Source organism: Arvicanthis niloticus, chromosome 18 (assembly GCF_011762505.2).
Source record: "Arvicanthis niloticus isolate mArvNil1 chromosome 18, mArvNil1.pat.X, whole genome shotgun sequence".
Classification (NCBI taxonomy): domain Eukaryota; kingdom Metazoa; phylum Chordata; class Mammalia; order Rodentia; family Muridae; genus Arvicanthis; species Arvicanthis niloticus.
Window position 1 is genome coordinate 11,548,098 of NC_047675.1, and position 12,857 is coordinate 11,560,954.

Here is a 12,857-nt window from a genome sequence, read left to right on the forward strand (position 1 = left end):
TTCCCGACTTCGATCACACCCTCAGGGTGTTGGAAAGGGAATTTCGGACCTCAATGTCCAGGCTATGGAGACCCCGGCCTCGGGACCTTGGAGAAACCGGGTTTAGCTGGAATTCCTGTACTTCCTCCGCCCCGCCAGAGAAAGGAGGGGTGGGGTGGGCAAACTGTCCTTTGACCCTGAGTTCGGGGCCCTCAAATCTGCTCCCACCCCTACTTCGGTCTAGTCCGGGACCGAGAGGGCCGCTCGCACCGGTTCCGCCAAACAGCAGCAGGATTAGCAGTGTAGAAAGAGAAAGGGGGAGCCCCGCGCGTCCCCCAAGCCCTCATGTAGGCGCGGCAGGGCCGCTGGTGAGCTCTCCGCGGCTCCCCAGGAGCGAGGCGCGTCGGGCCGCAGCGCGGCTAGTTCCCGGTAAGTGCGGTCCCGAGAGCGCTGCGCGCGGAGAGGCGTGGAGAGGGGGCTGGGCGCCGAGGACGTCTGGGTCCCGCGCCCAATGGCTGGAGGGCGGCCGAACGCCGCCCGCGCGCCCCGCCCGCCCCTATCCCCTCCCCCCTGGGCTCCCCTCCCCCTCCCCCGCCCGCCGCGCTCCCCGCCCCCGCTCCGGCGCCAACTCCGCGGCGCCTCCTTAAAAAGCGCGCGGGAGTTGTAAGGGGGGGCCGGAGCGAGCCGGAGTGAGCTAGAGCGACGGGTACACGGGGCGGGCGGGGGCCCGGGCTCCACCTTAAAAGCGGGCGCGTGGGGGTGGGAGGGAGCGAGGAAGGCGGGCAGCGGGGGAGGGCGAGCAGGAAGGGGGGCCGGAGTGTCCCGGGCGCAGGGCGCGCGTGCGGCGGCGGCGGCGGCGGGGAGGGGCCGGCCGCGCCGCGCTCCCCTCCTCCCTCCTCGCATCCCCGGCCCCGCGCGCGCCCAGCAGAAGCGGGGCTGTTGTGTGCGTGCGTGCGAGTGAGTGAGTGTGTGCATATTTTTTTCCTCTTTTCTTTCTCTCTCACTATTTTTTTTTCTGTCTCTCTCGCGCGCTCTCCTCTCTCTCGCTTGCTTTTTTTTTTTTTTTTTTTTTTTTTTTTTTTTTTGCGAAGAAACAGCAGCGCCGCCGCCGCTCCGCCGAGGCGCTGCGCCCCCCGGGGGGAGGCGGAGGAGGCGGGCAGCGGCGGAGGGAGGGGAGCGGGGAGGGGGCGCCGCGCTGGGAGGGAGGCAGCGCGCACCGTGCAGCCGGGCCGGGCGGGAGGCATGGCGGGGCCCCCGGCCCTACCCCCGCCGGAGACGGCGGCGGCCGCCACCACGGCGGCCGCCGCCTCGTCGTCCGCCGCTTCCCCGCACTACCAAGAGTGGATTCTGGACACCATCGACTCGCTGCGCTCGCGCAAGGCGCGGCCGGACCTGGAGCGCATCTGCCGGATGGTGCGGCGGCGGCACGGCCCGGAGCCGGAGCGCACGCGCGCGGAGCTCGAGAAACTGATCCAGCAGCGCGCCGTGCTCCGGGTCAGCTACAAGGGGAGCATCTCGTACCGCAACGCGGCGCGCGTCCAGCCGCCCCGCCGCGGAGCCACCCCACCCGCCCCGCCGCGCGTCCCCCGCGGGGGCCCCGCCGCGCCGCCGCCCACGCCCGCCCCGCCGCCCGCGCCCGTCGCCGCCCCGACCCGGGCGCCCCGCGCGGCCGCCGCCACAGCGCCCCCTTCTCCCGGCCCCGCGCAACCGGGTCCCCGGGCGCAGCGGGCCGCGCCCCTGGCCGCGCCGCCACCAGCGCCCGCCGCGCCCCCGGCCGCGGCGCCCCCAGCCGGCCCGCGCCGTGCACCGCCGCCCGCCGTCGCCGCCCGGGAGCCGCCGGCGCCGCCACAGCAGCAGCAGCCGCCACCGCCGCAGCCACAGCCGCCGCCGGAGGGGGGCGCGGCGCGGGCGGGCGGCCCGGCGCGGCCCGTGAGCCTGCGGGAAGTCGTGCGCTACCTCGGGGGCAGTGGCGGCGCCAGCGGCCGCCTCACCCGCGGCCGCGTGCAGGGGCTGCTGGAAGAGGAAGCGGCGCGAGGCCGTCTGGAGCGCACCCGCCTGGGAGCGCTCGCGCTACCCCGCGGAGACAGGCCGGGACGAGCGCCGCCGGCCGCTAGCGCACGCGCGGCGCGGAGCAAGGTGAGCGCACCGGGCAGGTGCGGGCGAAGTTGGCGGGGACGAGAGTCCCGGGAGGGAGCGGGACGTCAGGTGGCCGGGATTCACCCACGGTCCCCGTGGACTCCGAACGCGGTGGTCTCGGTCGGTGACCTGATGTGCGGGAGCCTCAGTTTCCTCAGCTGTAAACGCGGATTGCTGACAGTAGCGACCCCTGGGGGTAGTTGAGCGAGTTTAGTAAGACTTGGCTATTGAGGGCTTTATTAACCCAGAACCTGGCACGGAAACGACAGCACAGCGTAAAAGTTACTCCGTGTTGTTGTCAAAGGTGGCGTCGGACACTGGATTTCATCTGGGACTAGAAGAGCTCTAACTCTGCCTGCTTCTTTCTCTGGCCCCAGAGAGGTGGAGAAGAACGGGTGTTTGAGAAAGAAGAGGAAGATGATGATGAAGAGGAGGAGGAGGAAGAGGAGGACAATGTATCTGAGGGCTCAGAAGTGCCCGAGAGTGACCGCCCCGCAGGTGCTCAGCACCACCAGATTAATGGAGAGCGGGGCCCTCCGAGTGCTAAGGAGAGGGTCAAGGAGTGGTCGCCCTGTGGACCCTACCAGGGCCAGGATGAAGGGCGGGGACCAGCACCTGGCAGCTGCACACGCCAGGTGTTCTCGATGACAGCTACGAATAAAGAAGGGGGATCAGGTAAGGACCCGTCTGGGTTGGGGCAGTGCAGAGCAGGGAGCTGTGAACCCAAGCCTGACTGCCGTCTGCTTTCCCTTTCCCAGCTTGTGTTGCAGCTGCTCCAGATTCTCCATCTCCTGTGCCTTTGCCTCCAGGAAAACCAGCCCTACCTGGGACTGATGGGACCCCTTTTGGCTGTCCGTAAGTTGAGGCATTGGGGACATTAGGATTAGCACCTGGGTGTTGGACAATCAGAGCTGTGCCAAGGTCACCGTTGCTCTCCATTCTTGTTGCAGTTCTGGGCGCAAGGAGAAGCCAACGGACCCTGTGGAGTGGACAGTCATGGATGTGGTGGAGTACTTCACCGAGGCAGGCTTCCCAGAGCAGGCTACTGCTTTTCAAGAGCAGGTGAGTCCCCGGCCAGGGACCGCTGTGTCTGCACACACAGGGGGCCTCCGGGTGTGTCCTGACCCTGCCCCTTTTTGTCCTGCCTAGGAAATTGATGGCAAGTCTTTGTTGCTCATGCAACGGACAGATGTGCTCACTGGTCTGTCCATCCGCCTGGGCCCAGCCCTGAAGATCTACGAGCACCACATCAAGGTGCTTCAGCAAGGCCACTTTGAGGACGATGATCCTGATGGCCTTCTAGGCTGAGCGCCCGGCCTTGTCCCCACCCCAACCAGTCCAGAGTCCACCCATGGTGGCCCCATCGTCCAGAAGCTGGACATGGGGACACTCGACCTTCCTAACAGACTCCAGTGAGGGGATGCCCTTCTCCATTTGCCCTTTTCTCACACCCCTGACCTTAGTTCACCCCTCTCCACAGCAGTGGAGTGTGGGGTAGGAGGACTTGGTTGGCTCATTTACCAGGGGTCACCCTTTCTCCCCAAACCAGGACATTTTTGAAAAACAAAAAACAGGGGAGCTTCCTGTGGCCCCAAACCCCTCTTCAGTTCAGCCAGATGTATCTTATATGTGTTTTGTTCTGCCTATTCATCCTGGTGGTGGTTTTTCCTCGTCCCACCACCCCCATGTCCTCCCCATTGACCCCCAGCTTTTGGGGAACAGGTGAGGTAAGGGACCTTGGGTCCTCTTCTTCCCTTTCTGTCTGTCTACTATTGTTCCACCTGGCTGTATTGCTTTTTAATATTGCACCGAAGGTTTTTTAAATAAAACTTTAAAAAAAAAAAAAAAGTGCATTTTCTGCATGGAGGAAGGAGGTGCTAAGAACCTCCTTAAAGAGTTTTTAACTTGAAGACAGTATTTTGGTGGTAGAACAGCGGCAGCTTCCCTCAGCCCACTACAGCTGGGCCGAGACTCAGTGGCCTCACCAAGTATGCAGATAAAATATCTCAGTTCTGTCTCCACCACCACAAAAAAGGAGATGCTTTTTGTAGCTGGGCTTGGTGGCACACCTGTTATCTCAGCACTTAGAGGTGGAAGCAGGGTCAGGAATCCGAGGCTAGACTTACCGACATAGTTCAAAGGCAGCTCGGGCTACAGGCAGTCCTGTCTCAACAATGACAAAATCAGTCTAGGACTGGGATAGTTCCTTTGTCTTCTGCCATCTCATTCTAGAACCACCTGCTCAAGTGTTTGTTGAGTGACTAACAGTTAACTGCACACTTGCTGAGCGTTTTGTTGTCACCTCTGTAGTTTGGTAAAGCAGACGTCATAAAACTCGTTTTATAGACAGGGCAACTGGCTTGACAAAGTCGAGGGTCACACGAGACAGTGTGACACCTGTTGCTGCTTGCTTCAAGCCTTGTAATATATTTGGCCTCCTAGCCTGTACTTAAATACCAATCAATCTTTGCACGTAGCAAGGAATCCAACCTATAAGTGTTCTGGGACCAGGGCGGGCACACTGGAACAAAAGAGACGATGGGATAAGATCACCTGTCTGAGAATTTTTATTGTAGAAGTAACTGCTGTATCACTAGCTAGGCCTTAGTAGGCTCAAAAGCAGATCTCAGTGCCATCAGTTAAGAGTCAGATCTTGGGGTCACCTGCTGGGGTGTATAGGCCTCCCGGATTCCTAGTAAGTTAGGAATCCCCCTCCAGTCCAGTCAACTGCCTGGGAAAAGAAAGGGCGCCTAGCTGCTCGCAACCACAAGGCAGGTCTGGGGCTCCGCCCTTGGCAGCGCCCCGCGCGCCAGGTGCCGGCCGGCCAAGCTCCGTGCGCAGTGCAGGCCCAGGCTGCGCGCCCTCCGCGTGCTGAAATTCAAAAGAGGCGAAAGCCCCGCGGGGTGGCGCCGGCAGAGACGTCGAGGCCGGGCTGAGTGGGCTGCGGCTGCGCTCACTGCCCAAGCCGCTCGGCCCCAGGTGTGTGCGCTCCCGGGACGCCGCGGGGACTGCAGGCGCCTGCGGTGGGCGCGGATGGCTGCGGAGCCCTGGTTCGCGGGGTCGCTGGCCCTGGCCCCTGGAGAAGCACCGCCTTCGGAGGAACTGGGACCCGGGCCGCCGCCTTATGGAGACCCCTCGTGGTCGCCCGTCGGGAGACCCGAGGCTTCAGCGGAACTGGAGCCCCAGCGGGCACAGCCCATGATGGAAGCTCCAGCCTCCACGTCCTCCCGGGAGCCACTGGCAGCGGAGCTCGGGCCGACCCCGGCTCGCCTCCCGCTGGACTCCATGTTCAGCCCCATCACTGACCAGCTCCGTTACCTGCTCAGGAAGGCGGATGACTTTCAAAGCTACTTGCTCTACAGGTGACCCTGCACAAAGGCCCAGGTCCCAGGACAGGAGGACTGTGCCGCCCACAAAGGCCAAAAACTGAACTCGGGGCCAGTATATGAGGCTAGCTGGTTAGGACTACGCTTTATAGTGCGCTGAGGGTTGTTAGGAATTGAGAGGCAGAACCTGGCAATGTATGGGCCTTTAGGGTAGCAAAAATCCTCTCTCTCTCTCTCTCTCTCTCTCTCTCTCTCTCTCTCTCTCTCTCACTTAGAAGTTGGTTGGTTGGTTGGTTTGAACAATTTCTTTTCTTGAGACATGGTCTCATTACATTCTAGTTGGTGAGCCTCCTGCCTCAGTCTACTGAGTGTTGCCTACCAAATTTGAAATGCTCGCTTAGATTTTTTTAAAACCTACTTTAAGTCAGCTAAACAGATTCCATCTGCATCAGCTCTAGCCAGAAAACTTCTGGTATGAGAGGCCACCCTCCACTCCCAAAGTAAAATGCAGTTTCCAGACCAGTGGGGAAGCGGTTGTGATGTCTTTGGGAGGCTTGCTAAAGTCCCAGCTTCCCGAGTGTTGCGCCGCCGGGATGGAATGCAGGCCCTTGCACTAGGCAAGCCTTCTGCCACAGAGGTGTGCTCCCAGCCCAGGTGTCAGCACTTTAACAAATGTTTCAAATGACTGATGCAGGTGGTTCTGAAAGGTGACGGGAGAAAGACTTGACACTGAAGGGAATCTTTCTCTTATGCTGAGTTTCACCTATGCTGAACTCCAATCTCTAACGCGGACTTAAGCTCCCCCTTTCTTTTTCCCTTATTTTTATGTTTAATTTGGGGGTGTTGGAATGGAACCCGGGACTCTGCACATGCTATGCAAATGTTCTTAGCACTAAGCCACAGCACTGAGGGAATTTCATCATGGGTTCAGCCAGGGATGCAAGTGGGGCTCCTAGGGATGGAAGGAGAGATGCCACATGAAGGCCCCTTTCTCCCTTCAGCAGGGACCGAGTACAGAAGGAACAGCTGGCCAAGGCCATGCCCACCTTCTTAACTATGTGTGAGCCTTACTTCCTATACCTTGAGGCTGCGGCAAGGAGTGTCCCTCCCATCTACGGAGCCCTGCAAGAGTTGGTCCGGAAGGGGGTGTGTACAGCAACTCTTTCCACGCCCCTTTCTCCTTTAAACTATGCCTAGGTGGGTAGGAGGGTTGCTTCTTCTGGCTGACCACCTGAGGTCACAAAGTCCCACCTTCCATGCAGTTGCTGGAGATCTCCCAGCAGCTAACCCTGCGCTTGGAACAGTTAGTTCTCATGTATGCCTCCTTTGGGTTCGTGGACCTGGAGGAAACTAACCCTTTGAGGTAAGCGGACAGGAAATGGGGCAGGAAATGGGACTGTCGGGTGGATGGTGGTCCAGGGCCCAGCTTGCTGTCCACTCCTATCTCCTGCTAGCATCTCCTGCTTCTTCTGCGGGAGGTTCTCCATTAGCCCCTCCCACGATGTGTCCATCTTCCGATACTGCACACCAGCTGCCTACACTGCCAGTCACTTCCCAAGATACCTCTATAAGAAGATGCGTTGGAACCTGGAAACCACTACAGAGGCCAGCAGCCAAGGAGCAGACTCCCATGTGGATTAGTGAGTCCCCTCATCAAAATCAAAGTCCTCTCCTTCCTATACCGAATGCCAACTTGAGTCTATACACCACCACCAAAGAGTGAGATGCAAGACAAAACTGAATGCCTTCTGTAGTGCTAGGATAAAAATCCAGGACCCTGCATACGCTAGACCAGCACTGAGCTACACTTTCAACCCTTATAGGTTTGTTTAGCTCCACCTTCCCATTAAAATAAAAGATTAGGCCACCAGGGAGGAAAGTCCTCAGTACTGAGTCACATTCCTACCCGAGATCTTGAGATAACTTCTGACGAACTTGAATCTCACCTCCAGAATGAAAGCCCTCAGCAGAAAACAACAAAAAACAAAAAAAACTAAAGTATTGCTTTTCCTTCTGATCTCTCCCACTCAGCTACTTCTTGTGTTATCGAGATACATGGGAGGATGCAGGCCAGGGACCAGCCAATTCATGCCCCCAGATCCAGAAACTCTGGTCCATTGGCCGATGGATGCCCCTAGGACCAGCAGAGGATGATCTTGACTCATGGTAGGATCCCAGTCATGGTGATGCGGGCTTAAGTTTGAGGGAGGGCAGAACAACCTCACCAAAAACTGGAGCTCAGGTGACAAAATTTCCACAGTTAATAGGGAACACATTTTACTGTGCCCTGAAGGGTGCTTTATGCAGACAAAACGGCAATCCATAGAGATGCGGATTTCACAAAGAAAACATGTTTTCAGAGCAAATAAGTCACTCTCCCAGGGAGACAACAGCCAGAACAGTGGTTAGTAGCCTCAAGTTCAGGGTTTCAACTCCAGGAGCTTGTCAACAGAGGAAATGCTTTCCCTTAGGGTAGCCAACCACCCCTAATTGAAACAAAAACCCTCCCAGCTGAGGGTCAGAGGTGCTCAAGTCAGGCTTGTCTCCATGCCCCCAAGGATTTTGTGCCCCCAGCCACCCGGGGACTACCAGCAGCTACTAACCATCGGCTTCGAGGAGCCGTCGCACGTGCTGGCCACCGACCTGCTGGTGCAGATCCTCATGGGCCAGGCAGGCCCCGCCCGGCCCCCCAGCGCTGCTGGGCCCGCAGCTTGGGCAACCCCGGCATCCTGAGTCCCAGGAGAAGGCGCCAGCTGGTGCCTGACAACCCCAAACTCCAGGCAGGAAGAGATGCGGGCTTCAAAGAGTACTCCCCGGCACGGGCCACCGAACACCAAGTGCGGGCAGACTTTTCTGTTAATAAAAGAGCAAGGTCAGAGGTTCTGTGTCCTGTGAGTGCCTCATCCCTCCCCTGGGGGGGCCGCCCACCGCAGGGCCTTGTGGGAAGTGTAGTCCGCAGACCTCGGAGAGACTGCTGCACATGCGCAGATGCACATGAATCAAAGAGGGAAGTAGCGCTCTCGTCAGCAACCGGAACCCAGAAAACAAGTTTCTGGTAGCAGGGAAATTCTAGGCCCACTGGAAGAGGACTTAGACCCACACCCGGTTTGTTTTTTGTTTGTTTTTTGTTGTTGTTGTTAAGTTGTTGGTTTTTTTTTTTTTTTTTTTACCCCGGAAGTGATTCCTATTCCGATTTTTTTTTTTTTTTTTTTTTAAACACAACTACATTTCCCGATGTACCTTAGGAAACTGCAGGATATCAGTTTGCAGAGTGGAATCAGACTTTCCCTTCCAGCTTTTGGGGTGTCCAAGCCAAGCTGGTGATTGTCTTGTCTCTTGAAGAGTGTCTGGAGAGTCCTAGGGCTCTTTCAGCTCCACATCAATCTTGGGCTGGTGAAGGATACTCTAGCTGAGAGAAATGAGCCCTCCTGCTTCCTGAGAAGCCTAGACTTGAACCTGGGTCTTCTCAGCAAAACTGGCCCTAGATAGGAATGGGGTCCTACCTCCCCTGTGTCGCTCTGAGTTTTCACAATCTCTACAGTGAGAGGTCGATATTTGGATACTAAAATTTTCACATTCAGTCAGAATGTGAGACCTAGAAATAGAACCATGCCCTGTGTATCTGTGTGTGTGACAGAGGGGGGGGGGCGGGAAGGAGGGAGAGAAGAGACTAATTTTTATTAACTGGGCATGGTAGCATACACCTTTACTCATAGCACTCAGGGAAACAGAGGCAGGTGGGCTCTGTGAGGCAAGCCTGGTTTACACAGTGAGTTGCAGGACAGCTGGAGCTGGCTATGTTAGAGGGCATATCTCTTTCAAATATATATATTTACTTACATCTTTTTATTTCTCTCCTTGCCCAGGAGGCCAGAGAGGGCATCAGAGATACCCTGGGTATAAAATTACAAAGAGTTGTCAGCATCCATGCCGGTGCAGGCAACTGAAGAAGGTCCTCTGGAAGAGCAGCAGGGCTCTTATTAGCAATCTTTTCAGAATTTTCCTCTTTCCTTTGTTTGTTTGTTTGTTGTTTGTTTTTTAAAGACAGGGTTTCTCCTTATCCTAGAACTTGATATGTAGACCAGGCTGGCCTCAAATTCAAAGATCCACCCGCCTCTTCTTCCCCAGTGCTGGGATTAAAGGTATGTGCCACCACTGCCTGGATGCCTTTCTTTTTAATCCACCCGGAATCCTAATATATAGCCCAGGTTGGCCTTAATGTCCAGCCTGGGCCTCCAGTGAGCCACCATGCCTTATGCTTCAGTAATTCAGTTGATACCACCTGGTACATTCTATTGTAAGTCTTTAAAAACAGATATAAAAAGTGAGCTAACTCAAGGTTACAAACCAAACCCTTGCTCTTCCAGAGAGACTTCTGCTAAACATTGCTGAGTGAATAATGTTTTACTCCACAGCTTGGATCAGATTAATTCCAATCCAAGAGAGAGGGAGGTGGAGACATGGCCCAGCAGTTAACAGCAGTGCTGCTTTCCCAGAAGATCAGGGTTCAGTTCTCAGCACCCACATTGTGGTTGGCAACCATCTATAATTTCACTTCTGATACCCTTCTCAGACACCAGACATGCACACGGTTCATAGACAGACATGCAGGCAAAACATTCATGTATTTTTTTGAATTTAAAAATAAAATAAAGGCCAGGCAGTGGTGGCACATGCCTTTAATCCCAGCACTTGGGAGGCAGAGGCAGGTGGATTTCTGAGTTCGAGGCCAGCCTGGTCTACAGAGTGAGTTCCAGAACAGCCAGGGCCATATAGAAAAACCCTGTCTCGAAAAACCAAATAAAATAAAATAAAATAAAGGTAGCAGCTTCTCCTAAGTGAAACACCATGTGGACCTTTCTCCTCTTTTATCTGTTGTTATTTCATTAGAAGCTGCTGCTAACTAAGGCCAGCCTGGTTACCATAGTGAGATTTGAGTGGACACATCAGCAATTTAATCCGTAAGGCTAGTATTTAATGATTTCTCTGTCAGTGTGTATGTTGCTGTGTACATGCCTTGGCATATATGTGGAGGTTGGGAGAGAACTCTGGTCTTCCACCTTGTTATAAAGTAGCTGCCTTAGGCTGAGTCTGCAGACTAGCTGCCTGCAAACTTCCAGTGATTCTGTTGCCTCCCACTTCCAGTCGGAGCCTGCAGGGACATGCAGGTACCACAGCTTTTCACAAGGTTTCTGGTGATCTGAATTCTGGCTGGACTGGCGTGACAAGCGCTTTACCCACTGAGACATCTCAGCCCCTCAATTTATTTACTTAATTTTCTTTTTGAGATAGGGTGTCATATAGGTAGGCTGGCCTCAAGTTCTCTATGTAGCTGAGGCTGGCCTTGAACCTCTGATCGAACTGCCCCTACCTCTTCAGTTACAGGTCTACCACTGTTTCTGTGTCGCTCAGGATTAAACCCTGGCCTGGCTTTCCTGTTTGCCAGGCTAGTACTTTACAGATTGAGCTAGATATATGCACATCTCCCTATATAACAAATCTAAAATGTTTTAGCGTCCCACTTTTTCTGATGCTAGTCACTTCTAAGAAGCTGTAGAACTGTCCTGGCATTCTGTGAATTACACAGATAGTTTTCCAAACAATTTAGAGTGTTTAGCAGAAGTGAAGCAGGGTTTGCAGTGTGCCCATAACTGACCACTTCCCCCCCCCCACACACAACAGGGTCTCACTATGTAGACTAGGCTGGCTTTAAACTTACAGAAATCTGCCTGTCTCCACCTTCTAAGTGCTAAGTTTAAAGGCAAATGTGTCAGCATGCCCAGTCCCACTTGAATAATTTTTAAAGTTTTTTTTTTTCTAAACCTGATATGATGACATAGGCCTGCAGTTTCAACATACAGAAGGCAAAATCAGGAAGTCACAGGTTCAAAGCCATCCTGTTCTACATAGCCAGCCAGGAACCTAGTGAGTCTCTGTCTAAAAAGATGTTAAGGGGGAAAAGAAATTTTTTTTTTTTTTTTTTTTTCTTTTCTTTTCTTTTCTAGAAATTGTTAAATAGTACAAATTGGTAGTTTTGTTTTGGCTCAGACCTGGAGTCTTGCACTTGTCAGGAACATGCTCACATTTTCTGGTTCTTTGTTTAAAGGATTTTTTTTTTATTATTATTTTTAAAAATTATGTATGTGGTCAGGCTCTGGTGGTACATGCCTTTGGTGGTCTCAGCACTCAGGAGGCAGAGGCAGGTGGACCTCGAAGCCAGCCTCCTCTGCATGTAGAGCAAATTCTAGGTCAGGGCTACACAAACCCTGTCTCGATAAACAAAAACAAACCCCCTCCCCCCCCAAATTCCAGCACTCAGGACGCAGAGGCAGGAGTAGATCTGTGAGTTCAAAGTCAGCCTAGTCTACATAGTTCCAGGACAGCCAGGGCAACATAGAGGACAGATGCACATCTGTGTTGGGTATTCAGATATTCATCTGTGTATTCCAAGATGCCAGAGAAGTCTAAAATACGATGTCTGATCTCCAGGAGCTGGAGTTATAGGTGGTGTGTGCTACCCAAAGTTGTGTACTGGGAACTAAAACTGGATCTGAATGGGCAGCATTTTGTTTTGTTTTTCAAGACAGGGTTTCTTTGTGTAGCCCTGGTGGTGCTGGAACTCACTCTGTAGGCTAGGTTGGCCTCAAACTCAGAGATCTGCCTGTTTCTCTGCCTCCTTACTGCTGGATTAAAGCATGCGCCACCTCGCACAGTACAGCAAACACTCTTAAGTGCTGAGTCAATTCTTCAGTCCTGGACGTCACTTTTAGTAACAGTTCCAGGGGCTGGAGAGATGACTCAGTGGTTAAGAGCACTAGTTGCCACTGCAGAGGACCTGGGTTCAGTTCTCAACACCCACCTCTGGTGATTCACAGCTGTTGTAGCTCCAACTCTAGGGGAATTGATACTATCTGGATTCTGAGGGCATCTGTACATCTGCACTCTTGTGTACAGACCCCAACAAACATACATATAACTAAAATAGAGGCTGCTCAGCATTAAGAGTACTTCTGGAGTACCATGGTTCAGTTCCCACAAGGAACTGTAGTTCCAAGGGATCCGACCCTCTCCTTACCTCTGCAGGTACTGCACACACGGGCCAACAAAACACACACACAGCATGAATCTGAAAAGTAAATCTTTTAGAACTTTCTAGGTCTCCCTTGCCCACAAAGGGAATTTCAGGTCAATATGGGATCTATGAAGCCATGATTTTAAAAGAAACAAGCAGAGACCAGGTCTTTGACTCTTCAACACCACCACTGGTAATTTCTCTTTTTAAAATTATCTTTATTTTTTAATTCATGTGTATATGTGTGCATTTTGTGCGAATGTATGCCGTGTATGTTCAGATTTTTCTGGAGGAGAGAAGTGGACAACGGATCTCCTGGAGATGGAATTATAAGCAGTTGTGAG

The 12,857-nt window shown here is 54.0% G+C and overlaps 2 protein-coding genes across 2 annotated transcripts; both read left to right on the top strand.

Annotated features, from left to right (window-relative positions):
• The first annotated feature begins 1,129 nt into the window (after positions 1-1,129).
• Samd1 (sterile alpha motif domain containing 1) lies at positions 1,130-3,962 on the top strand. The gene is made up of 5 exons (XM_034522130.2): positions 1,130-2,115; positions 2,493-2,790; positions 2,874-2,970; positions 3,066-3,177; positions 3,265-3,962. The coding sequence occupies exons 1-5, from the start codon at positions 1,222-1,224 to the stop codon at positions 3,421-3,423; spliced, it is 1,560 nt and encodes a 519-aa protein (XP_034378021.1). The 5' UTR covers positions 1,130-1,221; the 3' UTR covers positions 3,424-3,962.
• A 1,186-nt stretch (positions 3,963-5,148) lies between these two features.
• Positions 5,149-8,536, top strand: C18H19orf67 (chromosome 18 C19orf67 homolog). Its single transcript, XM_034522650.2, has 6 exons — positions 5,149-5,477; positions 6,443-6,587; positions 6,704-6,804; positions 6,896-7,081; positions 7,473-7,607; positions 8,000-8,536. Exons 1-6 carry the CDS (start codon positions 5,149-5,151, stop codon positions 8,172-8,174), a joined length of 1,071 nt encoding a protein of 356 aa, XP_034378541.1. The 3' UTR covers positions 8,175-8,536.
• The last annotated feature ends 4,321 nt before the right edge of the window (positions 8,537-12,857 follow it).